Source organism: Siphateles boraxobius, unplaced genomic scaffold, assembly GCF_051911475.1.
Source record: "Siphateles boraxobius isolate OS27281-9 unplaced genomic scaffold, OSU_SipBor_1 9, whole genome shotgun sequence".
NCBI classification, from domain to species: domain Eukaryota; kingdom Metazoa; phylum Chordata; class Actinopteri; order Cypriniformes; family Leuciscidae; genus Siphateles; species Siphateles boraxobius.
Window position 1 is genome coordinate 3,056,968 of NW_027509219.1, and position 27,595 is coordinate 3,084,562.

General features: G+C 39.3%; 1 protein-coding gene across 1 annotated transcript in view; it reads right to left on the reverse strand.

Moving 5' to 3' along the window:
- The window catches only part of rad21l1 (RAD21 cohesin complex component like 1), a 60,891-nt gene extending 43,761 nt beyond the window's left edge, over positions 1–17,130 (reverse strand). The window contains exons 1-3 of the mRNA XM_077223779.1: positions 16,120–17,130; positions 15,654–15,866; positions 15,282–15,402 (exon numbers count right to left, since the gene is read on the reverse strand). Coding sequence (XP_077079894.1) covers positions 15,282–15,402; positions 15,654–15,866; positions 16,120–17,115 — 1,330 coding nt within the window. The 5' untranslated portion in view covers positions 17,116–17,130. The remainder of the gene's footprint in view (positions 1–15,281; positions 15,403–15,653; positions 15,867–16,119) is intronic.
- Between the last annotated feature and the right edge of the window lie 10,465 nt (positions 17,131–27,595).

Genomic DNA, 27,595 nt, shown 5'->3' on the forward strand with positions numbered 1-27,595 from the left:
TTTTGCATAGATATATTGTTACTTCCAAAAGGACTGCACCTCTGGCACTAAACCCGTCTGAAACTGTACGCTTGACAAACCATGTGCTGATGGTGTAAAAGAGTTTCTTTGAGATTTGAATCAACGCAGCATTTTCACGTTCAAAACTGGGCTTAAATTATATGACACCAGTGGTTTTGCTTTACTTCAGGGCTTGCCAAAGAAAATTTCAGTTTGTCCTTGTCTACATTTAAACAACCACCCTATTCTGCTCTTTTTTCAGTTGCATTTATACTTTTATACTCAGCTGACAAATAAGTATTGTTTTTTTATGCACTGAGCTTGTAGTATGACTACAGGCTGCAGACTTAAGTATGCACATCACACATATTAGTATTTTCAACTCAAATTTGACTAATTTAGAGGAATATTCCAGGTTCAATAAAAGCTCAGCACTTGTAACATAATGTTGACATTGTATACTGGTAGTACTATTGGTAGTTAAAAGAGATGGAACATCTCATAAAAGAAGATATTTTGAGAAATGTCTATAATGAAAGTCAATGGTCACCAAACTGTTTGGTTACCAATGTTCTTCAAAATCTTTTTTGTGTTTCGCAGATTGTCTCAAAGCAGCTTTACAATAAACAGGAAATAATTATTTAATGATGCAAACAGAGCAACAAAATTGCTGTAAAGCAGCTCTAAAAAGACAATAATGTCATTGTTCAGCTGAGGTCATTTCAGTGTTGATTCAGTTCTGTTCAATAACTGTGTAAAGGTCTTTCCTCCCTCACCGCTGCATTCTCCCACTCACCCACTCGTGCTCAGTTCACACTAAAGGACCGTCTCACCATTTCTCCATCGTCTGGGCTCGTATTTGATTCCTGGACTTTACTACCTGTTCTGCTGCATCTGTGGATATACTTTCCTGTTTTAGTTTTCCTTAGAGTGATGTTCTTGCTAATCCTCATTTCTGGTTGGAGTCTGTGTTTTTTTTTTCTTTTTTCGTTTAACTCTTTCGAGTTAGCGAGCTTTGTTACAGATCATTGTTTGAATGACCTGATGAAATACTTTCAGTGTCTGAATCCATATCTCTCTCTTTGTGTCATCTGTCTATCATCAATATATGAAAAGAGTTCAATTCAGCTCTGTAGAAAAGTGATGTCATCAATTTAATTAATATTGATAAATCTAAATAAAATTAGATTAAAATAAACAAATAAATACATTTAACAGTACATTACTATAGTGAACATATGATAATGTAACTTAATATAAACACATTTTAGACTTATAATATAACTTTTTCAATGTATCAATTGGGTGTTATACAAGACAGACTAAGACAGATAACTTACACATCTTAGGATGAGGGTTTCCTGACACAAGATGATCATATTTGGGAGTCTGTGGATTAAAAACCCCTGCATTAGAGCAAAGACTATTTAAATCTAAAAGTATTATTTTATGACTCATTGAACTGTTTATTCAGGTCATATCAGTGTTGCTGCATGAATTCATAGGGCTTAGTAGACAAAGAAGCATGTGACGACAGATTGTTAGTCTTCAATGTGCTCAGCCCCCTATAGCACAACCCTATTCAGCCTTGTGTAAAATGAATCTGGATTTCACACAGAAGAAACTCATTCGCAGCTGCAAAGATTCTTCTTTTACTTGAAAACGTTATCTGTCTAGTAATTGCATGGCAGATTGCATAAAGTAATTGGCTTTGTTGAGTCAAAAACCATCTTCCAAAAATCGTAACCAATGTTTTGGTGACATTGTATGGGGTGGAAACCCCCCTACTGAGACATTTCTCAAATTATATTTTATGTTCCATGGATGAAATTATAGTTTTTATGACAGAATTTTCATTTTTGGGTGAACTAGTGTTTTTGTGGCTATTCATGAAATACATTTATTGGTTGAGAGATAGCTAAGATACATGACAACATTTGAGGATTTGCTGTGGCTTGTCATGGGGGAAAAAAACTTTGTCACAAGTACAGCTGTATGCAATTCATGCATCAATGATTTTGTAAAGGTTATTTAGCTGAAGTAAACGTGTTATGACAAATCTGTCAGAAACTGTCAAGTGTAACAGAGAGACCTCATAATATATAATTGCATAATAAAGGAAGATAGATAGATAGATAGATAGATAGATAGATAGATAGATAGATGACTGCATTTGATGCACAATAGACTCACTGAGAGACTTTGAAGCTGCCTGATGTTTGTGATGTGTTGTAAGTTAGAAATGTAAGTTTATTTTACTGGTTTCTATTGTTTATCTTTTGATTGTGTCATTTTAATACGATTTATCTTGATTCAGTTGTTTGTATTTCTGTTCTTGTCTTGAAACCACACGTTATGAACTCCCTGCTCATCCGCTTTGTCATGCTTCAATGGATTAATAAAGTGGTCAAATGGAATTGCACTACTGTACTCTGTTCTTACAGACACCCCTGCTGGAATCAAGCCAGACATTCCCTCCTTAATACTAAACTCTCTTTCACAGACAGACGGATAAATAGACTCATTACTGATGTAAGGCTGAAAGAACCTCATATACTTTGATCTCCTGAGATACAGACAATAGAAACACACTCTCAAAAAAGCTGTCACTGGGGATGCACCCTAAAGTGTGCTTATTTGTACCGTAAATGTTCAGTGTAGTAGAGTCCAGTGTACCAAAAGTGTACATATACAGTACCTAAATGGTACATATTAGAACCTTTTTAATAGGTACTGAATTTAATGGGTACTGGCTAAATATATCAACCAGATATCTGATTTTATCTAATTTTGTCTGTCACATTGACCTGACTTCGTTAGCTTTATCGGTCACAAAACGCGCTAGCCTCCTGCTAGCCTGGGAGATATAGCAATATCTTCAGTGTTACTCAGAGTTCTAGTTTCAAATATAATTCTTTTGAAGTGATGGTGCTTTCTGTAACGTTATCTAGCGTAAGTGAAAAATCCCGCTTGACATTTGTGCTGGCTACTGTATACAGGCCACCAGGGCACCATACAGATTTTATTAAAGAATTTGCTGATTTTTTATCAGAGTTAGTACTGGCTACAGATAAAGTCCTAATTGTTGGTGATTTTAATATCCATGTAGATAATGAAAAAGACACATGGGGATTAGCATTTATAGGCATTCTAAACTCTATTGGAGTTAGACAACACGGGTCTGGACCTACTCATTGTTGTAATCATACTCTAGATCTAATATTGTCACATGGAATCAATGTTGATGCCGTTGAAATTCTGCAGCAGAGCGATGACATCTCAGATCATTATTTAATCTCATTTTAACTTAATTTAGCCAAGGTTGCAAAGCCGACTCTGTGTTATAAATATAGTAGAACTATCCCTTCTGCCACTAAAGATTGCTTTATAAATAATCTTCCTGATCGGTTTATTCTTTTCAGCATCCCAGATAGCTTCGAAGAACTCGATGTTGCAACAGAAATTATTGACTCTCTCTTTAACAGTACTTTGGAGACAGTTGCTCCATTGCACTTAAAGAGCAACATGCAGGTTGAATTTATTTCTGAATTAATACTTTAAATTGTCTGCAGAGGTATTTTAAAAACACATATGTAGAAATTACTAATGAAATCTCATTTGATATTGAGATTTTGATGAAAATGTACTAGGCTCTGGAATACGCCTTTCCCGCTATAGCAACGTGTCATATGACGTAGGCCGAGGTAAATAAAAGAGCTCGCGGTCAGCTTTCTCATTGTTGGGTGTTGGTGTAGTTAGAGCAGTATTGAGAGACAGAAAGTTTTAGATCGAGTTTTAGAGAAGCCATGATGGTAAATTATTGTGTTTGTGCTAGTTGCACGAATTCCAGCCTGTCAGGACATCGTGTCCATCATTTTCCTTCTAGGAAAAACAAGGCTTTTCGGTGGGTGCGTTTTGTGCAGGTGAAGAGAGCAGAGTTCACTGCCGCGTCTGTTACCACACACTCGGTCGTTTGTGGTGCACATTTCACTCCGGAGAATTATCGTCCTGGAGATTTGATGGAGTCTCGGATGGGATTTCGGAGTAAGGACCGCGTGAGGCTGATTACTGATGCTGTTCCCTCGGTGCACTCGATGGAATCAAGTCCACCGTCAAAGTTTACACCGGATTTTGGCGCTTCCTAATCTGCCCCTCTCCTGCAGGCAAAACCGCGTACTGGAGTTTTATACAGATATGACTGTTATGGCACTTTTCCACTGCATGGTACGGTACGGCTCGCTTTAAATGGTATTACTAACTGCAGTTGAAAAGCAAACCGAGCTAAAGCTGAGTCATACCACGCAGTGGAAAAGCGAAGCGAGCAGAACCGTACTGAGCCGTACCATTCAGTGGAAAAGCGCCATTAGACTGTTGCTATTGTAGCTTAGGTATTGTCATTATTAATTTGTTGTCATGGCATGGTATTTAGTCAATGTAGATAGTGCTAACCAGCTTGGATGGACTGCATAATCACTGTCGGCGTAGAATATGAGAAGACAAAACGTTGCTGGCTTAAATTATGACAATCTAAATGGATGTTTAATTAAGAACAATGTCGAACGTATGTTTGTTAAAGCAGATTTATTGCAAAACACCATGGTACTAGCCATACAGTAGATGAACCAGCGTAAGCCACATTGCTAACTTACATGAACTCACCCAAGTCACTTGCCCTATTCGCCACTGGTTTTCTTGACACCACAACTCTACTTCTCTCCTCTGCCCATTGTTCCTCCCCCTGATCTCCCCCCTGACTACTATCTAGCCTAGAAGGCTCATAATTATAGGCCTGTGGGCCATCATAAGCATGTTCGTCCACATCGGAGAACTCGGTTTCTTCATTCGAATCCATTTTAATCTGAGCTTGAACTTGACCAGACTCCCTCGCCGATCGTCACTTCCGGTTAGTGCTTTACCGACGCGGAAGTTATTTTATCACAATTTATCTCAAAATATCGTTAATGGCTAAATATATATTACTCCAGTTAAGAAAATCTAGTTGTTCTATCATCAACATACACTATGCTATATAAGGGTGTCCAACCTGCATGTTGCTCTTTAAAGAAGATTAAAGGAAATAGTCCAACACCGTGGTACAACGAGCACACTCGGGCCCTAAAGAGAGCAGCCAGGAAAATGGAGCACAACTGGAAGAAAACAAAAGTAGAAGTTTTTCGCATTTCGTGGAGAGAGAGAACTCGATTGTGTACAGAAAGGAATGACTTTATGAACTTCTTTATTTACAAGATTGATAATATTAGAGAGAAAATTATAACTATGCAACCGTCTACTACAGTACCACATAAAGCAGTACATTGTTGTCTCCCTGAAGAAAAATTTAATTCATTCATTGCTATAGGAGAGGAAGAATTGTCTAAACTCGTTAAATCATCTAAATCAACAACATCTATGTTAGACCCTATACCGACTAACCTATTGAAAGAGATGCTTTCAGAGGTCATAGATTCTCTTCTCAATATCATTAATTCATATTTGACACTAGGATATGTATACCGAAATCTTTTAAGCTGGCTATTATTAAACCGCTTGTTAAAAAAACATAACTTGATCCTACAGAATTAGTCAATTACAGGCCGATCTCGAATCGACCTTTTCTGTCAAATGTACTAGAAAGGGCAGTATCCTCACAACTACGTTCCTTTATAGAAAGAAATGGAATCTGCGAGGATTTCCAGTCAGGATTTAGACCATATCATAGTACTGAGACAGCTCTCATTAGAGTTACAAATTATTTCCTCTTATCATCCGATCGTGGTTGTATCTCTCTATTAGTGTTACTGGATCTTAGTGGTGCATTTGATACCATCGACCACAACATTCTTTTGAATAGAATCGAAAATGATGTTGTTATTAGTGGAATTGCAATAGCATGGTTCAAATCATACTTACAGTATCTCACCTTTATCAATTTGTAGCAGTAAATGAAGAGATGTCATATCAATCAAAAGTTCAGTATGGAGTAAGTACTAAAAGGATCAGTACTGGGACCGTTGCTGTTCACCCTGTACATGCTACCCTTGGGAGATATCATTAGGAAGCATGGGATTAGTTTTCACTGTTATGCCGATGATACTCATCTATATATTTCTTCGCACCCACAAAATTAATGGAATGCATAGCTAATTTAAAAACTTGGATGACTAGTAATTTCCTACTACTTAATTCTAGAAAAAAACACTTTCTAATTATTGGGCAAAAAACCTCTACACGTATTAACCCAGAATGCTGTCTAAAAATGTATGGCTGCTCTGTCAAGTCTTCGTCGTCGGTTAGGAACCTAGGGTATCTTTGATACCAATCTTTCATTTGAAGTGAATCAAATGAAAGATTTGATCAGCACTGATCCTCAACAAATCCTCAACAAACTCGTCTCCATACCAGCTTGATAACTCCGACTTCCAACCAGATGGAACTGGATAAATATGGGGAATGTTCTGATCCCATCTGACTTCTGACCTGTAATGCTGCCTGAATCATAATCATACATTGTTCGTTCGTTGGCCAGAGGAGAACTGGCCCCTGACTGAGCCTGGTTTCTCCCAAGGTTTTTTTCTCCATTCTGTCACCTTATGGAGTTTCGGTTCCTTGCCACTGTTGCCTTGGCTTTTTTGGCTTGCTTAGTTGGGGACATTTAATGTTCAACAATATTATTGATCTGCTTTACTTAAGGTGGCCGATGACACAATTTTTTTAATTACTAATTAACTTAATTAATTACATGATTGTGTGTTCCCTTTCGATAAGGCTCACTAGCATTGCGTCAATTTCTAATGCTACTGATTCTGATTCCGTCTCGCCCACTCTCCCGTTTTCTTCCCCTCTCGAGCCGAGACGGGTCAGTTCTCTTATGAGAAGTTCTCTTGTATTGCGTAAGTTGCTTACGCTACGGGTAAAGTCATCTTTTCTCGAGATATGGACACATAGGGAAAGCGCCTTCCGTGCCTGCTACGCTATCCGGCGACAAGTATCCTCTTATATCTTTACTTTCTGTGGGTGTTGGCCGCTGCGACACTCACTCTCTAAAAGAGCGAGAGGCGTTTTTCTCAAAATGACTCGCATTTCCTGTGGCTCGTGTAGAGCCCCGCTCAGTGCAGGAGACCGCCACGTGATCTGCGCACTCTGCCTGGGCCCGGACCACGCAGCCCTCGCCCTGGATTCGGGGGGCTGCGAGCATTGTGAAGCACTTCCGCTGTCGACCCTGCGGGCTCGACTCGAGGCCTTCAATGTGAAAGCTGTCACTCAGCCCTCTGGACCGCGCAAGAAGCGCCGTTCACAGAGGCGACCGGAACTTGAGGTCACAGTGAGACGCTCGCCGGAATGCATCCCGCCAGCCTCCTTCTCCGCCCCTACCGGACGCGCAGCTGTTGGCTTCGGCTCTCACTGCCGCCGCCTCAGGGGACGAATCTGAAGGAATTGACCCAGGTGACAGCTGTTCCATCCTGGCATCGGACAGCAAGGAGTGGTCGAGTTCACATCACTCTGCCTCCTCCTCGATCCAGGAAGGCTACAAAGGCAGCAGTGTATTCGGCAGCCAACGAGCCGGTAATGCAACCCGCTCGCCTTCACACACCGCCGTTGCTACGGCGACCCAGACAAATCTCTCAAAAGACTGTTGAGTCCCGCCGCGGCTGGACCACCATTGAAACATCTCTCCCTTTCAGGCCACTTAGAAAGGCTACTGCAGCGATGTATTCGGCATCCAACGAGCCGTTAATGTAACCCGCTCGCCTGCAAAATCTGTATAACAGTATAACATCTGGCTATCCGGGTCATGGGGTGGTGCTCTAGGTGTAGAAAATGTGCCCTCATCTCAGTGTTCACCCCTAGACACAAGCACGATACCCCCGTGTCTCTCACACTCACAGAGCCCACTCTCATAAAGCTGGCAAATACCGCTCGAGTGCTAGATGTAAGAAATGTGCCCACTACTCTCTGCCCGCTCTGTCACACGGCCAAAACAGCCTCATGTCGGTCAGGTTACGAATGTAAGTTACGTGCCCGCTTACGAGCGCTCACGCTTACTAGTAAACGCCCGGCGCTGCTCGCGCATCACAAAGTTATCTCAAAACGTTCCCTGTTCAAAGCAACCGTGAAATCACATATGAATGTATGCATACAATTTATGAAATTGACATCCTATTCAGAAGTAGTATGGGTGGTTTGGCAGTATTTGATTTGAATTCAACCTCTAATAAATGCATAAAAAAGACCACATATGTGCATTATAGCTCGCAGCCGCATCACAAATCGAGAATCCATAATATTTTTCTTTATATTTAAAACATTTTCAGACCTTTTTTTCTCATAAAATGGAATTGGTGTTATCTTTTGAACTCTTGGCATGAAAACAAACTGAGGTTTCTACCAATCTTTCATAATTTTTCATGTTTATTGCTATTTCAAAATAAAGGCCTAAATACTCCTAATGAATATGAAATATTCTTGTTGCAAATTGATAAATTACTGCTCCTCTGTAATTTATTTTAGAAAACAGCCAACAAATATGAAAACTAGAGATTTTAAGCTTTCAAATGATATATAGTTTGTCAATATTACTTTAGGTTTTTACTATGATATTATTGTTTTAAATATATAGTGGCAAACGTCCCACCTTTGGGACGGTGACACTTAAGGGGTTTTAAAAGGTAGTGGGATTATTTGTGGTTGACCTGGAAATTTTAACTTGATCATAAAGTTATGGATTTGTTATTAGCTGCTAATTCAGAGCATTAACTTAAGTTTTGTCAGTGTGACGTTATCGATAGCTAGCCTAGTCTAACCGTAAACTAGTTGGCTAACGTTACTGCCTGCCATACAAAGCCAATAAGCCATAGTAACGTTATCTGATCGGTTTTGAAACATCTGTTCTGTTTTGTCTTGTGTCAAAGTCTCCAGGTCACATACCAATTTAAAATCATAACATAAACACTGCAATGGTACTGTTTTTAAAATCATGTGTAGTAGGCCTAAGTGTACAGTAAGTGTATGTGTAAACATGCTTTAATGAAGTAGACTTCAAAAGCTTTTGAATTTGAGCTTACAGTTCTTTCATCAACCTGTCTTTTACATAAACTTACAAAATAGATACTTTAACTTAGTCCACAGATAGAGGAGGGTTGCTGCTAGCTCCGTTAAGGTATTTTTGTCCCTCACAAACTGCATTGAAATGGTATGTTTAGCAGCCAGAATTTAAAAATTTTCAGGGGGAGAAACCCCCTGACCCCTCCTAACATGATCATATCACCCGTCAGAAAACAATTGCAACGTCTCAGATTGTGCCCCCCCAGAATTTTGGCTTGCATGAAGTCCCTGAGTATGATGTCAACCATCCAAACCTCACAAATCGATGTATTACCTGGACACCAAGTTAGGAAAGTGTAGACTTGGAATTAAGCCTTTCCCCCATTATTATTTGATTCACGGAAGCAACACCAGCTATTTTGCCAAGAGATCTCTATTTATTATTTTATACATGTATCAGACAGAGAGAAACGGGCATAGAAGAATAAGGCTACAAGTGAGGAGGTCTTCATTCCAGATTTCTCTGTTCCCCATTTCTCTTTTCCCTCACCCCATCGTGCCAGCTTTAAATGGTTTCTTGGTGTTTCTCCTCCCTCACCCCCTCATGCCTCTATGTTTCTCTAGAGTGGTACAGTATGGATTGAGCTTATATACACCACTGAGCGTCTGTCATCTTGTAAGGCAGCAAAATATGTTGCTTATGTTTAAAATGGAATGTATAACTCGTGCTTACACATGGTACAATCCACTATCCCTCTGTGTGTACATTAGTGGTACATTTGCATCAGTTGAAACATTCCTTTCCTTGTAAAGAACATGCCAATTGCACACATTTGATGTATTATCATTAGTGGAACATCTCTGTTACTAATCTCAATACTAAAAAATAACATTAAAGGGTAACTAAACACTAAAACAACTTTTTTTAGTTAATGATCTGTAAGAATGGAGCTTCATAAATACTTTTCATTGATTTGTGTAAATTTTTTGACATTTGGGTTTAAAGTGTTTTAATTCTACAATATATGGTGTAAAAAGCTGCCCTCTTCAGGTTGAACAGTGGCTACTGCAGTTGAATTTTCCTATTGGAAGTTGTGGTACTCTCTGACCTCAGAGGGTACCAGCTAACCACGCCCTTGCCTACAGAGAGATGTGTCTCGGGTGCACGCCCCCCCTCCGCTGGGCTCTGCCCACTTTTCCAGCATTTTTCAAAAATTGCCAGTGGGTGGAGTCAGGCTCTGACCAGGGGTTTAGTTACCCTTTAAACCAAGTGGTACTAGATGCAGAGCCAAAGGGGAGGAGCTGGAGCTCCAGCTTCACCTCACTGGATTTAGTGGGCGGGGCCGCGCAGGCGCAGGTTAACTTTCGTGGAGCAGCATCGACTACGAGCACTCAGCATGATTTCAAAAGCAACATATTTCAGCGCCAGCTCGATTTTTATTTAACACAAATGAACAAAATAAATACTCTGTTAGTCAACAAGAGTTTCATTTGTTATAGATATATCTGTACCGCAAACTGTTATAAAAAGACACAATTTTAATAATGTACGTACGACTGTCTGCTTACACGGCAGGTCCAAAATGCACACCCAATTCATATCAGATTTATTTCCACATATAAATGACGCCTGAAACCTCAAGTATGACCGAGCTATCGTAGTTAACAAGAAGAAATTTGGGCTCCCTTCCTATTCATTTTTCTACTCATCAAGAGTAGAGGACATGGAAGTTTTCTTGCTGGAAGTACGAGACAGAAGAAAAATCTGTGTGTCTTGTTTACACAACCCTCACTTGTGAATCTTGTGAGATCAAGCGATTTCTGTTTTCTTATTATATATTTTAGGTTCGATAATGTTTTTGCTACTCCTGTTTAAGGCTGCTCTTAGCTTTGCTGCACTTATCTGTGCTGTGCTGTTATGCAGGTATGATTCTCTTTTAATTTTTTTAATTTTGTAGTTCTGTAAAGCACTTAGGTCAGTCAGTGGCTGTTATAAAATGAGCTGCATAAATAAAATCAACTTGAACTTGGATCTAGCCTACCAGTGGGAGTACTATGTAAATAAATATTGATTGAGTTTTGTAAAATATTACAATGTTATGTGAATTGTGTACTTCAATGTTATATTCATAAAATGTATTATTTTATCTTATTATACCATTAAAATGTGGAGTGGATGCCTCACTAATCTCAGAGCACATTTGTTATCTTGTTTTTCCTCTAGTGTGGGAAGTCACATGGCTTGTTTTAGAGTACTGGACTGCTTGTTTCCATTTCATTAAAATAGCTTAAACCATAGCCTATCACATGAAGGTTGAGTCTATCCAATATTACAGTCAATATTCCATTTTAATTTACAATATAAAAAAAAATTACAACTGGCCTGTTGGAGTAGCCTATGCTTTTACATTTACGTACAAAAAGGGCAGATTAGGTAACCTAGTCTTATTATTTTTTATTTCATGAATTATTCAGATGATTTAGATTAATTCACACAAATAACACGCGTTACTGCGGTGGACAAAAAAATAAACGGGTGCAGATAGTAAGCTTTCACATTGCCTTTTAAGTCTAGTAGGCCTACTTTACATAATCATATAGCAGACGCTTTTGTCCAAAGCGGCTTTAAAAGGGAGGAAAACAACTAAACTGTTCATCGTAATAAAGAGAAAATAATACATAGATACAAAGTTTCAACAGTTTTTAGAAACACGCACACATAGTGTGAGCAATGTTCTTATTAAGTGTTTACGCGTTTGTCACCGAAACGATAAATAATTTTATAATTTATCATAATCATGACAAATATTAGAAAAAAATACAATATTATGTTTGCCAGCATCTTGCGCATCAAAACAAACTTGTCCTTTCATCACGGGTGAAACTCGCACTAACATTAACAGGCTTGATAGGGCGCCATGTTCTGTCCACTAGATTCAGCGAGGGTGAGCTACAGCTCTAGCTCGAGCTCTAGAGCTCTGGCGAGGTGGAGCTGGAGCTCCAGAAAAGGGGGAGCTCGAGCTCTAGCTTCTCCCATTTGGCTCTGCATCGAGCACCATCTCCTTTAAACAGTACATTTTTAGTCTTTAGGAAGTTTTGAAGGTGCTCTTTATTACAAGTTAAAAACAAGCATTTGTGTTTACATTACATTACACTTGTTAATGCTAGCATTTAAGTTTTTAAAATATTTAAATTACTCTTTTTATTCTCATAGATCACAAAGTATCTTAATTCAGACTGAACCTCAGAATAGATTTCCATTCCCATACATTTCCTACGTGTTTCTTTAAGATTGTGGTAAAACAATAGTAAATACCACTAACACAGAGTGCACATCCTATCCACCTTATTTTGCAACTCAAAAGTAAGCTATTTTCTGTGAATGTGTAAGACTTAATCAGGATAATCGATTAATTCGCTTCTATAGGTAAATAACTAGAACAATTTGCGCTACAAATCAGTGTGTTTACGATAAAAGATTCAAAAAGAAGTTCGCAATATCAATCTTTTGTACAGCAAAAAAAACTGGAGGCGGATGAGACCGGATGCCTCAAACATTAAAGCTATTAATGGCAGCACCTGCTGTTATGTTAAAAATAAAGTGGGTACACAAAGACTAAAGTCTAAATCTTACTAAGGGTTTGGGTGTAATTTTGAATAGATGCTTGAAAGTATGCGGGAGTGTTCTTTTGTGGTTGGAATATTATGATGTAACATTTTGGTATAAAATAGCTAAAGAGAATTCCATTTATACTGGATATCTGGGCTATTGCATTCAAAAGGATGATATATTTGCTTTTGAAAGAGACGTATGCTGTAAAATAAACAATCCAGGTCAGATAGTACAAAATGAGACTGAAGGTTATTGATTTGGCCTCATAGTAATTTTTCGGCAGATCTCTTCCCATATAGGAAAACAGGAGACACAGGAAACCAAGAAACCAACCTATGAACACAACTATGGTTAATGTTATAGAGTTCCCCATTTCACAGATGAGCATAATTTGGTCCTTATAAGTTCATGAGTCAGCGATGGGTTTGACAGGAGAGACAGTCATCCATATCACACAAGAAATTAAATGAATGACTGAAGCAAATGCAATGAAAAGCCACTGTCCATTGTGCTTTACCCAAAGACTGTGCACCTTAGGGAACTGAGCAGCCATTTTAAAAACACAAATAATTTGAAAGGAACGGACAGTTAAACAGGAAATACACACAGTGAAGAAAAATGCAAATATGGCATTTCTCAGAAAGCAAAGTACAAATGTGGGTTTTCCAAAGAAAAAGAATGCACTTATCCTAGACATGATCAAAGACGTCAACATCAGGAAACACATGCTACCACCAGCAGACCTCACCACTGGTGTGTTGTAATTGTAGGAGAAAAGGCAAAATATGGCAATGAGTAAAATAATTATGAATATGGCAGAAACGATGACAGCGATTGAGGGGATTTCTGTGAACTGAAGATAGACAACAGAACATGTTTTACAAGTTGTGGTGCCTTCATCATACCATTCACTCTCTCCACATGGAAAACAAGTATAGGGGTCACCTGAAAAATAAATTAATATAAATCTTAAAAATAGCATTTTGCCAAAACCCATAAGCTTGTGAAAAGAAATACTGTAGGGCCTACTTAAGCATACTTTTGAAAAGAATAATTATCCTTTAAAAGAATATACATAGTTTTTTATTCGCTTTAGTACTATTCTCACAAGGTGGAAATTAAAAAAAAAAATGTAGTACAAAAATCCAAACTTTTAAAACAGCTATTCACCATATTTCTGACGATCTTACTGCGTTTTGAATTACGGGTGGCACTTCCGGTTAGGGAGAACTTCCATTCAAAATGACTGAAACTAATAATTTCAAATCATAATGTTGCCGTACAAATAAAGCTTATCCGTCAGTTTGACTGAATGAGGTGTCAATTTCCCTTCATGTTTTATTTTCAGACATTATGAGAATATCATAACACTTGGTATTTTACTGTTACATTTTATAACAAGAACATCTACAGTGTGGCAAGTCTTTCAGTCGCTGCATTCTTTTCCTCATGATTCTTTTATTTTTCCCCTTTGAATTCTGCTGTAATAGTATAAAAAAAGGACAACATATACTGCACATTTGTGGTCTGTTCTCCTGATTATATATCCCATTAATAATTTTCTCTTCAAATCCACGTAACTTTACAGGTATGTTTTCACAGGTAGGCTAATTAAATTTTTTGATTAAGGCAACGTATGTTACATAATATATATATATATATATATATATATATATATATATATATATATATATATATATATATATTACTATAGTGATATTTAACCTGTCCGTTATTGTGGAAAGAATTACGTTTTAGGGTTATTCGTGGTCTTTTGAGAGTACCTTGTTGATGCTTTTACACTTTTTAAATGTCCTTTTAAAAAAATGTCCTTTGCATCGTACTATGGTAGTGAAGCATCGAGTTACGTCGTTGTATGGGAAACGCACCCCTGGTTGCTGAAGATTTTGCAGTCATACACGCTACAGTTGTATAAAAAAAATCCATAATGTTTGTTATATCTATCCAGTGTGTAATGAAAAGGTGTAAATAAGATATGGAATGGTATAAGATATGGCTATGTAGTTTGCTGCCAATATAGTGAATGTTCTCACTGTGCCAAAGAAAGTGAGTGGAGTAGCACCAATTTCCCCTCCTCTTTCTGAACCTTCAATAATTACTCCACACTTCACTGACATACTCTGCACTGTGCCAATATATATAATTTCAGCTGAGCTGGGGGATGTGGAGGGTTTCTGATTGCTTGCTGCAATAAGACTTGTTCACAAACACAGAACCAAACTAATTAAATGTTGAGTGCCAAGCTCAGTGGCTGCAGATGCATCCAGCTTATACCATGTAGTGATAGCAGATTACATTAAGGACCTATTTTCTAGGACCTAGTTTTATAACAAAACTAGAAATTAAATGGATGTGGGAAAATAGTTTGCCTTCAAATCACATTTAAAAAAGCACCATACCTTCAGTAAAGTATTTTTTTATATATATATATTTATGTATATGATTATTTGTGTGTACGCATGTTGAAACACAGGCAAGAAAAATTTCCCCATGGGGATAATAAAGTAATCAAATCAAATCAAATCAAAAAGTATATTATGGTGATAGAATGGACAGAAGAAACTTAAGTACCAAGGTGTCATTGACCACATCCTAAGGTACTTACGAGAATAATCCACATTGCTGTTACGCTGGCATTTTTTACATGTAAAACAGCAACTATGAAAACCTTCAGGTTGCCTTGAAAATCCCTCCTTGCACTCAGCAGAGCAGTTTGAGAAAGGAACCTTTAAGGAATAAGAATAAGAAAAGGTGTTATTAATGTTAAAGTTAACTTAACCATTACATTTTTTCCATAAACAAATGACTAAATACTAATTACATAATTCCTTTAAACTCACACAAATTTCTCAGATCTTGATTTCAAAGATGAAAAAGCGTTGACCTTCATTTGGAGAAATTTGCTAAATTGTCTGTGGAAAAACTGGAATTTATAAAGCTAAATGTTTAGATAAAGACTCATCAAAATAAGACTTACAGAACCGTTGTTATGCCAGGGCAGGAGAGAGTTGTTGATTGTAAAAGTCATTTCTTGATATGTATCATATGTGCCCACCATCTCAAACTGTGGAGGATTTACTTCAGTGTGCCAGAGCACAACTGCATAATTGATGGGTGTATCATAATTATCATCATATTTCACCTGACGACCATTGAGTGGAAAATCCAACTTCTTTATTTCTCCCAGAATCTGTAGTGAATGTATTTAAAAAAAATTTTTTAACAAAAAATACCATTTATAATAATATAACTATAACTAATAAATTAATATTAATTTAGATTTATTCATTTATTATTGTATAATAATCAAATATTATAACATATTATAAAATGCAATTTCATAAATATATTAATAATATTATTCATTATTTAATGAATTAAAACATTTTTTATAATGTGATATATTGATTCAACTTGTTATAAATTCAAATGAATTATCTTACCATGTATGGCTTTACCACTGTGTTTTTGCGGCATCCATTCATGTCGCACTGCAGAACTTTATGTAATGCATGAGCTATGGTGTATATGGAAGCATAGATGGCAAAAGAGAATGTGGGATTTTCATTTATAATCTCCTCTGCGGTCATCAATGTGCAGTAATCACAAACTTGATTACATGTCTTACTCTTACTCTGCATGTCACTCTCTTCATTATGGGTGACATCAGTTGATCTCCTGTCTTTATAGACAAATTCATTAAATCCAGGCAATGTCAACAATCTCTCCGTAATACCAATAATTGTGCCAATTTTCCCAATTCCTGGCTCTCTGGGAAGCTGTTGATTCATAGCCCATGCTTGACATGCAATCCATACTTTGTCTTGGATGTTGCTTTCTATGGCGGCTTTGATAATTTTGCTTGCATATTGTGGCAGAGCAAAAACAACAATGACATTAATATTAAGCATTTCAATCTTTTGAAGTATTAGGCTGTGGTTTGCATTTAAGCTTAGACTCTCTTGATAGGCCAAACAAATGCTAGTATTCCTTATATACGTGTTAAACAGATTTAGTCCGTCTGAACTGTAATCATATTGGCTGCCAAGAAAAGCAACCCAGTTCCATCCAAACCAGTGAATGATGTGAATAATAAATGTGTAGTCTTTAACAAAGGACAGTAAGTAAGTGTGTAAGTATTTTGTTATATAAACTGTATAAAAAGAAAGAGCATCACTTACCATAGGTATAAGTTCCATTGTGAATAGTGGTGCAATAGTAATATTTTGTGTGCTTCCATATGGCCCTGTTAAAGCAATGACTTTAGGCTTATAGAAGTTCAGTTTTTCTTTAGGTTTTATTGACCCCTTCTTTGAAATAAAACTTAAAACTGAAGGGATATTCCCTGTATCAGAACAATGGTCAAAAATTTCATAGCCCAAAGAAACATTGGGCAGAAGAGTGGTGGAGTTATTGATCTCCTCAACGGCAAACCTCATTACTTGCAACCTCTGATAGCCAGATTTTGTGAAAATGTGCCTTGAAAACATCAGAGAGGAAGTTAATAGCATGCAATTGAATTTTCACTTTATAAATTCGACTTTGAGCAAATGCTGCTTTTATTTACAATATTGCAAATTGACAACCTGACTGATAAAAAAAAAATCCTTGCTAACCTGAAACATTCATTGGTCTCTGGGGAGAACAAGGGTGTTGCTTGTTCAATTTCATGTAAAGCAAAAAGGCCACCCAATAAGTAATCTCCTTCTAAGCTGAACTGTTTTGAGCAAGAAACTTTGAAAAAGAAACAATTTTGTAAAGCCCACAAGGAAAATGTAAATGCTACTGAGAGACATTGTTTAAGTTGGCCTGTTGGATGAAGCAGATGTGCAGTGGCTAGTCGTTTGAGAATCAGGCTCATATTCTTGAGTTAATTTTCTTAAAACACATTTCAATTTGCTTAAACCACTATATTCAGCGAAACAAATGTCCATTTCCATATCTAAACTCACAAAGCATTTGTCAGTCAGTTATTAAATAGAGCATTACACCACATTCATGATATATTTTTCAAACTGTATCCTGGAAAGGATAAAAATTGACTCTGGCATGTGTATACAGTACATGAGATTTTATGCAGATTCTGTTGTGCTGAGTACTGTGATGTTGCACATCACATTTGAGTATAAAATATTGTTAATGCTCTCCCTGCTGAAAACCAATGCTGAATTCATAGATGTTGATTTGCCAGCAACACTGTTGCTGTTCACATATACTTTACATTTTTAAATTTGCTTAACCCAGTTCCAGCATAAATTTTAATGTTTTTGCATATCTGACATTATTCTAGATTTGTCACCCCACAAGTGTCACATTAATCCACCAGTGTCACTTCATAAAGTGAAAACATGAGAACTGTGTAGCAGTTCTAGACATCCCTCTAGTTGTAATGGGTGGATGAACATGCACAATTCAAAAGTAAATCAAGAGTTTTTTAATAAGAAAGGAGAAACTGGAGGAGTATGAAAATAACAACTACACATTAAAAATATACAATACCAGGCAAAGATGCAGAGGAATGTAAAAGCCTAAAATACACAGGGCAAGTCAAATCACCTTCATTTATATAGCACTTTTAACAATATAGATTGTTTCAAAGCAGCTTTACAGTGATAATAGTAAATTAAAGTAACAGATTGTTTTGGCTTTACAGCAGCTCTAGAATAAAGTTATTGTCCAGCTAAAGTAAGTTTTGATTTATTCACTACCGTTAGAAATCCATAATGTTTGTAAAATCTATCCACTGTGTAATGAAAAGGTGTAAATAAGATATGGAATGGTATAAGATATGGCTATGTAGTTTGCTGCCAATATAGTGGATGTTCTCACTGTGCCAAAGTAAGTGAGTGGAGTAGCACCAATTTCCCCTCCTCTTTCTGAACCCTCAATAATTACTCCACACTTCACTGATATACTCTGCACTGTGCCAATTATATATATATATATATATATATATATATATATATATATATATATATATATATATATAATAATTTCAGCTGAGCTGGGGGATGTGGAGGGTTTCTGATTGCTTGCTGCAAGAAGACTTGTTCACAAACAGGCTACAGATGCAACCAGCTTGTATCATTTAGTGATAGCGGATTACATTTTCCGTTGCAAACATCATTAGTTATTAACTTTGGAGCCGCTTACACGACTCCATTCTAACAGGAAACCCTTAATGTGCTCCGGAGCCTGCTCATTTGCACAACAACACTGCCTGGTGGCTTAAGAAATCAAACCTTGAAATAGGCTCCAAGGTGCAAGCGGTAAAAATCTTTTAAAAGTTATGAAAATCTGTGAAAACGCTGACGGCGTGCACAGGCATATTTCGTGTTCTGTCTATAGTTATGTGGGTTTGAATATATATGTGCAGAGGCGTGTAGCCTTTCTTTACAAATTGACCTCACCAAATTACTTGTCTGGCCTTAAAAATTCATAATACAGATTTTTTTTTTGTTGCTTCCGCGTATCCCTGTGAACTGGAATCATTTTGACAACGTTTTATCTGTACAGAGGTGAAGGGAAGGAGGCCTTCACAGGGGAGAGACTAGTTGTCACTTCAGGACTGCGTTGTTGTCGTGTCCAGGTCCAGGTGTACTGTGGTAAACCTTGGGATAAACAGACTAATATTAACGTAGACGCCATTCTTCTTATGATGCAATGAGTACATCAGGATTTATGGGGAGTGTTCCCGGTTCTGGCCGGAATTGGTCGGAATTTTGAGTTTGCAATAGACGTGAAGGACTATAATGCGTTAATAGCTCGCTCAAGTACTGGGGAGCTAAACCTTTTAGTGATTTGTAAGTAATCAGCAATATTTTACAAAAAATACGATGTTCAATAGGGAGCCAATGCAGAGTTGACAGAACGGGGCTAATATGGTCATACTTAGATACTTAAGCCGTAGACAGGTGTACTCACGGGATCGATCTCAGCGTTCAATAGCAGGAGATAGTGATGTGTCCTCCCGTATCGAGGCTTCGAAGCGTGTGTCGAGTAATCCGGGATGATTTCTGTGAAGCGCGTATCGAGGCTTGTGTCGGTGACGTATGTGGTGACGTTTGAAGCCTCGCGAGGCGCCTGTACCAAGTGGTTCACGGTTTGGCGGTCTATTTGAAATATAAGGGACAGCAAAATGCAATGGATTCCCCCTCACATTTTGTGGACTTCGGACTTTGCGAGTTTGTTAGCGATCTATTCAAGCTTCTTTTTTTTGCGATGGAACCATGCGATGTCATTATAATCACACTGCACGTTTTACATTTATTGTCTACTTGATGGCATAATAGAGCAAATGAAGCACCATGAAGCTTCGGTACATGAGTGAACCAATTGGATGGAACGCTTCAATGCTTTATGAAGCTTCATCTCGCCATCACTAGCAGGAGAGCTGGGCAGAGCATAAGATTAGCACAAACGCACAAACAAAGAATGTAGACGAGTAGGTAATGAAGACCAGACAGTGTAGGCCTCGGTGATAGAGAGAACGATCACATACGTGTACAAAGTTAATAATCTGGCAGAGGACAAAGGAGAGAAGGGAACTAGAAGTAGAGATGCTAATCAGAGAGAAAGGGGACAGGTGTGGAAACGAAGATGCTAATTGCATAGGCTGATGAGGAACAGCTGAGTAAGAAAGAAAGCGCAAGTAAGTGTGTGTGTGACTGTGTGTGTGTGACTGTGTGTGTGTGTGTGTGTGGCAGCAGGGGAAGAAAGAGAGAGGAAAATATCGGGATCATGACACATATGTTGTAATTTAGATTAGGGGTGTGCGATATCACGTTTTTTGATCGTGGACGATTAAAATGCCTCCACGGTCTGCTTTTGAACAAATATTGTGCTACAGTGCATTTTATCAGTTCAGTTCTGACGCCCCCGTCTCAACATACTGTACAACGCGAAGTACACACAACACATGTTAATGCAGCGGTAGAGATACACTCACGGGACACTGCAGTTCATAAAAGTTCATTATTTGCCTGTGCATTAAAATTTTGCCGGTTAAACATTCTGTTGCACACTAACATGCACTTTTCTAAGTGTGTACACCCGAAATACACACACTAAACGTCAAACAGCGCCTGATTACTGGACTAAGTTATCTTTCAAGTCTTATTGCACTAATACTGTCAAATACACACAAGGTTTACATAAACACAGTTGGTTATGTCTAAAGTGAAAGCACACATTTGAGAGAAAATCCGGTGCGTTTCATATGCGTGTGTATTTCCCATATGCGTGCATATATCATATGCACCTATACAGGAAAACTGGTTTGACTGTTCACCTTATTGCTTACACTGACCATATTCAGTTATACAAATCTGCTATAAAAACTGCACGCTCTAGTTACAACTCTACTATTATTAATAATGCATCCTCTCGACCTAAAACTCGACCTACTGTAGTCAATAAACTCACCAACCCTCCTGCACCTGTCATAAGTAACTCAGAAGACCTCTGTGAGTCATTCCTGCCTTTCTTTCTAAATAAAATCGATAGCATTCATAATCTTTTCCCATTCATGATCTCTCCTGTCTCCACATACAACTTCCCCACTGCTTTTACACCTGGTACTCTCACTGATTTTGCCACCCTTACCCCTGGTTAAATCTCTGAGCTAATCAACAAAGCAAACGCATCTTCCTGTCATCTTGCTCCCGCTCCTACTGCTTTACTTAAAAAATGTGCACCTGTTATTTCACTGCCTATTTCACTTCTCATCTCCCAACTACTAAGTACTGGTGCTGTTCCTCTGGAATTAAAAACTGCTCAACTCACTCCTGTCCTAAAGAAACCTGGCCTCGACCCCTCTGACATGGCCAACTACAGACCAATCACAAATCTACCATTTCTTTCCACACTGCTTCAGAAATTGGTCACTGCTCAACTTCAAACACATTTGTCATCTAACAACCACTATAAATGTTTTCAATCCGGTTTTTACACCCTCCACAGCACTGAGACAGCACTGAGACAGCACTTCTTAGGGTTGTCAATGATCTCCTTATGGCCACTGACTCCGACTCCACCAGTATTCTAATTCTTCTAGACATTTCCTCTGCATTCTAAACAATCTCTCACAGTATTCTCATCTCACGACTCTCTGCTCTTGGTATTTCTGGAACTGCCCTATCCTGGTTCCCCTCCTACCTGTCTGGTCGCCAGCATTAAATCTCTATCCGCCAGGCTAAGTCCACTACTGCCTCTATCCCACACGGTGTTCAAGAGGGTTCTGTTCTTGGGCCTCTTCTCTTAATCATCTACATGCTCCCATTAGGTAACATCATCCGTCATCGTGGCTTTAAATTCCATTGCTACGCAGATGACATCCAACTATACATCCATTTTCAACGCAATGCTCCTTTCCCCACAAATTCCATACCATATCAGCTTGTATTGATTATATAAATGCTTGGATGACCAGTCATTTTCTCAAACTCAACACTGATAAAACAGATCTACTTCTTATTAGTTCACCTCAAATTACATCCTGTTTCTGTGTTTACAATGTTAATATCGCTGAAGTTTTGGTTCAACCTTCTACCACTGTCATAATCCTTGGTATAATCTTTGATTCCTCTCTTTTCTTCCTTCCACACATCTCCTCGCTCACTAAGTCTGCCTTCTTTCTCCTTCGTAATATCACACGCTCACGTCCATTTCTGAATATCACCGATGCTGAGACCCTAGTCCACACTTTCATCACTTCACGGCTTGACTACTGCAATTCTCTTTTCTATGGCTTACCCAATTAATCAATTAATAAGATCCAATATATTCAGAACTCTGCAGCTAGGGTCCTCACATACACAAAGAAGTCTTCCCACATTACTCCGATTTTACGCAGACTTCATTGGCTACCCATTCGCTTTCGTATTCAATACAAGATTCTCCTTATCACATTCAAAGCACACCATGGTCTTGCCCCCAACTATATTAATGATCTCATCCATACCTACTCCCAACTTCGCACACTTAGATCTTCCGATACTGGCCTGTTGACGATCCGTATAGGCACAAACTATCATCGTTTGGTGGAAGGGCTTTTTGTACCGCTGCCCCAACTCTTAAAACATATCTTTTAGCTACTTGTTTCCCTAACCCCTTACTCTATGATCTGATTTTTATGTATATGTACCTCTATCTATTATGTTATCCATCTCAGTTTATTTGTATTGTTTCTGTCATGTTTATTTGTACTTTATTGTAAAGCGACCTTGAGTTTTCTAAAGGGGTTTTATAAAATAAACTAGGGCTGCAACAACTAATCGATAAAATCGATTATAATCGATTATGAAAATCGTTGTCAACGAATGTCATTATAGATTAGTTGGTCTGCTTACGTCACGGGGAGCGTTTACTGGTACGCACACACACGCAAGGTCTCTCTCCCTCAGGCGCTCTGCCGAGCGCGCGCGCTACACGGTTTGGAGCAGTCTCTTCTGTCTCGCATGCGCGCTCTAGATTTCGGGAGTTTGAACTAATTCGCGGCCATCAGGGAGCCGCAATCAATATGCGGGAGACTCCCGGGATGTCTGTATTTTGTCTCGAGCATCAGGTTGTGCAATCAGTTCGCTCGCAACGTAAGTGATGGATTAAAATAGCGCTACCGCAGAAATAGGTTAAATTAAAACGGTGTTTACAAAGTGAAGCATTAAATACAAAGGCAGTTTGTTGTGTCTGCTGAGTTATTGTGTAGCCACTAGATGGCAGGAGAGGCAAGGAAGAGAAAAGAGTAGTAAAGAGAAGAAAAGATACACACTCGTGTCTGTGCTTGCTTCTTTATTTCATGATAAAAGATACAAAACATCACAATTGGCGACGAGGATGTCGATTACAGTTCCTTTACCAGCTCCATTCCTGCCATGCCCTGGCGAGCCTTCACTTACTTTTACCGTATGGCTCAAAATGTTTGAAAACTACCTACTCGTGATCGATGCTACTGGTGACGCATGGCCGGAAGAAAGAAAGCGAGCTGTTCTGCTACATGCCTTGGGCACAGAAGGACAAAGACTGTTTTATACGTTACCAGACACGGGCAATACTTACACGACGGCTGTCGCTGCACTGAAAAGGTATTTCATTCCTGCAGTTAATGTTGTCGCAGAGAGACACAAATTTAGGCAAAGGACACAGCGGACTGATGAATCTATGAATCAGTTCCTGGCTGCTTTACGGGAGCTTTCGGTCGCATGTGATTTCGGAGAAATGGAAGAACAAATGTTACGCGACCAGCTCGTGGAGCGAGCAGCTAATTCACGCGTTAGGGACAGACTTTTGCTTGAACCCGACCTCACGCTGAATAAGGCTTTCTCAATAGCAGTACAAATGGAGACCGCATTTAGGAACTCCGAGATACTTTCTGATACTTCTCAAGTACGGGCCATACAGAGCCAACGGAATGTAAAACAAAGAGACAGAAAGACAATATCTTCCCCATCATCAGATCGGTCAGCTGTGAACGCGAGACAGCGGCGTTCGTGTTACCGTTGCGGATCCAACAACCATATGGCTAACAAACCTTCATGTCCAGCGATCAAAGCAGTCTGCAATTCATGTGGAAAAATTGGGCACTTTGCCAAAGTTTGCCGATCATCACAGAAACAGGTGCGTGAGATTGTTATACCAGAGCTCACTGTATTATACATGAATGATCCTAAGACGGTGACAGACAAAATCCTCTGTTCAGTGCAAATTAAAACAAAGGATGGACATTGTCAACCAGTGGAGTTAATTGTGGACACGGGCTCATCAGTATCCATACTGCCCGAGAGCATTTACCGTAAACATTTTGCTTCATGCACCCTCAATCCAGCTACAGTAAAATTAGTTTCTTATTCCAAGGAGATTATTCCAGTGCTGGGCTGTTTCTCTACAGACGTCTTCCATGATGGTAGTACAGCAGCGGGCACGTTCTATATAGTAAAGTCAGGCTCACCTTTGCTGGGAATGGATCTGCTAAAGGCACTTCACTGCCGTATTGAAGGCGATGCTGTGATTACACATGAGAATTCGGAAATACTGCCAGTGCATACTGTAGGATGCGCAAGCGGATTCATGCACAAAGTGAAAGTGAAAGAAGGTTTCATTCCTGTTCAGCAAAAATTGAGAAGACTGCCATTGTCAGTCAGGCAAGCAGTGTCTGATGAACTGAAACACCTGTTGGAGCATGACATAATTGAACGGGTGGATGCATCTCCGTGGGTCTCCCCAATTGTGGTGACACAAAAAAAGGGAGGTGGAATTCGCATGTGCATTGATTTAAGGGAGCCTAATAAGGCTATAGTTGTTGATAGCCACCCCTTGCCCCATATAGAGGAACTGTTAGCAGAACTGCGTGGGGCGACAGTGTTCTCTACCATAGACCTGGCCTCAGCATATCACCAGGTTCCATTGCACCCTGAAAGTCGGGATTTAACAGCATTCATTACCCAGGATGGACTGTTCCGTTATAAACGCATCCCGTATGGACTGGCTTCAGCCGCGCCTGCTTTCCAGAACATGATGACAGTGATACTACACGGATTGCCAGGTGTTAAAGCATACTTGGATGACCTAATTGTTTACGCCGACACAGAGGAAATCCATGACACTCGTTTAAAAGCCGTACTCCACTGTCTGAACAAGGCTGGTCTGAAACTAAATATGCAGAAATGTAAATTTAAGCTGGAAACCTGAAATTTTTGGGGCACACGATTTCTAAAGAGGGATTACATCCAGACGCTGATAATGTAGCTGCTGTCGTGCATGCACCTGCTCCCCATGACATAGCCTCACTGCGCTCATTCCTGGGCCTAATGTCTTGGTATAGTAAATTCCTACCTGATTACGCAACAGTGGTTGAACCCCTGCGTGAAGTTTTGAGAACCTCCACTGACATGAACTTCTTCTGGACTGATAAGGCTGATCAAAGTTTTGCCACCCTGAAGACGCTTCTATCAAAGAGCCCCATTCTAGCTCTATTTGACCCCCGATTGCCCACTTAAGTGAGTACTGATGCTTCTAATTACGGTGTGGGAGGAGTCCTTTCTCAGCTACATGCTGATGGTACGGAGCGCATAGTGGCATTTGCCTCCCGAACTCTTTCGTCAGCAGAAAGGAAGTACTCGACTGTGGAGAGAGAAGCACTGGCTTGTGTGTGGAGTGTTGAAAAATGGAGGACGTATCTCTGGGGTAGACATTTCGTTCTGCGCACTGACCACCAAGCCCTTACAACGCTTCTTACATCAAAAGGCACAGGTAGAGCTGGCATGCGAATTGCTAGGTGGTCAGCCCTTCTGTTATGCTATTCTTATGATGTTGCATTCCGCCCTGGGAGATACAACACAACAGCAGACTGTCTCTCTCGACTTCCCTTACCGGAGACGAGTGAATCTACAGATGAACCAGAGATGATCGCCACTGTTTCTCACTTACTTGCTTTGTCAGTCTCTGAGTTTTCGTCTGCATCGGAGAGCTGCCTCCAGTTAGCTCAACTTCGTGAACAGATCAAGAACGGCTGGCCTAAAAACAAGAAGTCAGTGGAACAAGAACTAGAACCTTACTTTCACATCAGACATGAGCTTTCTGTGGAGGGTCCTCTCATTATGCGGGGGGACCATTGCTTAGTAGTCCCATTGTCTCTGCGTACAAGACTTGTGAATTTAGCTCACGAAGGACACCAAGGCATTGTACGGACAAAACAAAGACTTCGCGAGCTCTACTGGTGGCCGAAAATGGGCAGAAGTGTAGAAACTCTGATTGCCTCATGTTTGACATGTCAGCTGAACGACAAAACGGCCAAGCCGGCACCTGCACCACTCATACCTGTGGAACTACCTAACGGTCCATGGGAAAAGGTAGCCATCGATATTGTGGGACCATTTGAGTCTGCTACATGGGATTGTCGCTACGCCATAACACTGGTAGACTACTACAGTAAGTGGCCAGAAGTAGCTTTTGCATCACAAGTGACAACGGATGTCATAACAACTTTCCTGGACACCATCTTCAGTAGAGAAGGTAATCCACATTGCTTAGTGTCTGATAATGGCCCACAACTAACATCTTCTGCTTTTGCTGATTTTCTGAAGGAACGCAACATTCAGCATATGTACTCCAGCGTATATTATCCTCAGGCCAACGGGGCAGTAGAACGATTTAATAAAGTGTTGAAACAATGCATCCAATCTGCAATTCAGGAAAAGAAGCCCTGGAAAGCAGCTGTGACACAGTTCTTGCATAATTTCCGGGCGACGCCACATGCTACCACAGGGGCTACACCTTTCGAACTCCTGCGCGGCCGCAAGATGCGTACAAAACTGAATGTCCTGCCTGTCAGCAGGGAAGTGAAGACACATTCTGAGATTGAAAACACTGTGACACGTAAACAGCAGAAATACAAAGACTACACTGACAAAAAGAGAGGAGCAAAGGTACACAAATTCAAGGAAAAGGACTGGGTGCGTATTAAGAAACCAGAGCATGTTCACAAAGGCTCTACAAGGTATACTGCTCCATGTTTGGTGAGAAAGAGAGTTGGTCCAAATACCTTCCTGTTGGAAGATGGGAAGAAATGGAATGCGTCTCGTCTCACGGGAGTTCCAAATGAGGTGTCGATAAGTTTGGGAAAGACTTTTGGGAAAGTGAGCTTACAGCCTAATGTTCAGGAAAAGGAACAGCAAACAACTCCCAGAAGAAGTGTGAGAGTTTTTAAACAACCAGCTTGGTTGAAAGACTTTGTGTTAGAGAAATAAATAGATGCAATGGTGCTGAAATAGTTCATGATTCAAATTCAGTCAATTGTTGTTTTGGTTGTTTACTAGAATTAGTTAAACATTATTAAGGCACTCCTTAAAGAAAGTACCAGGAGTTAATATATCATTCGTTTTATAGCACTACTGGTTTTATATAAAGAGATGTTGACAAGACAAG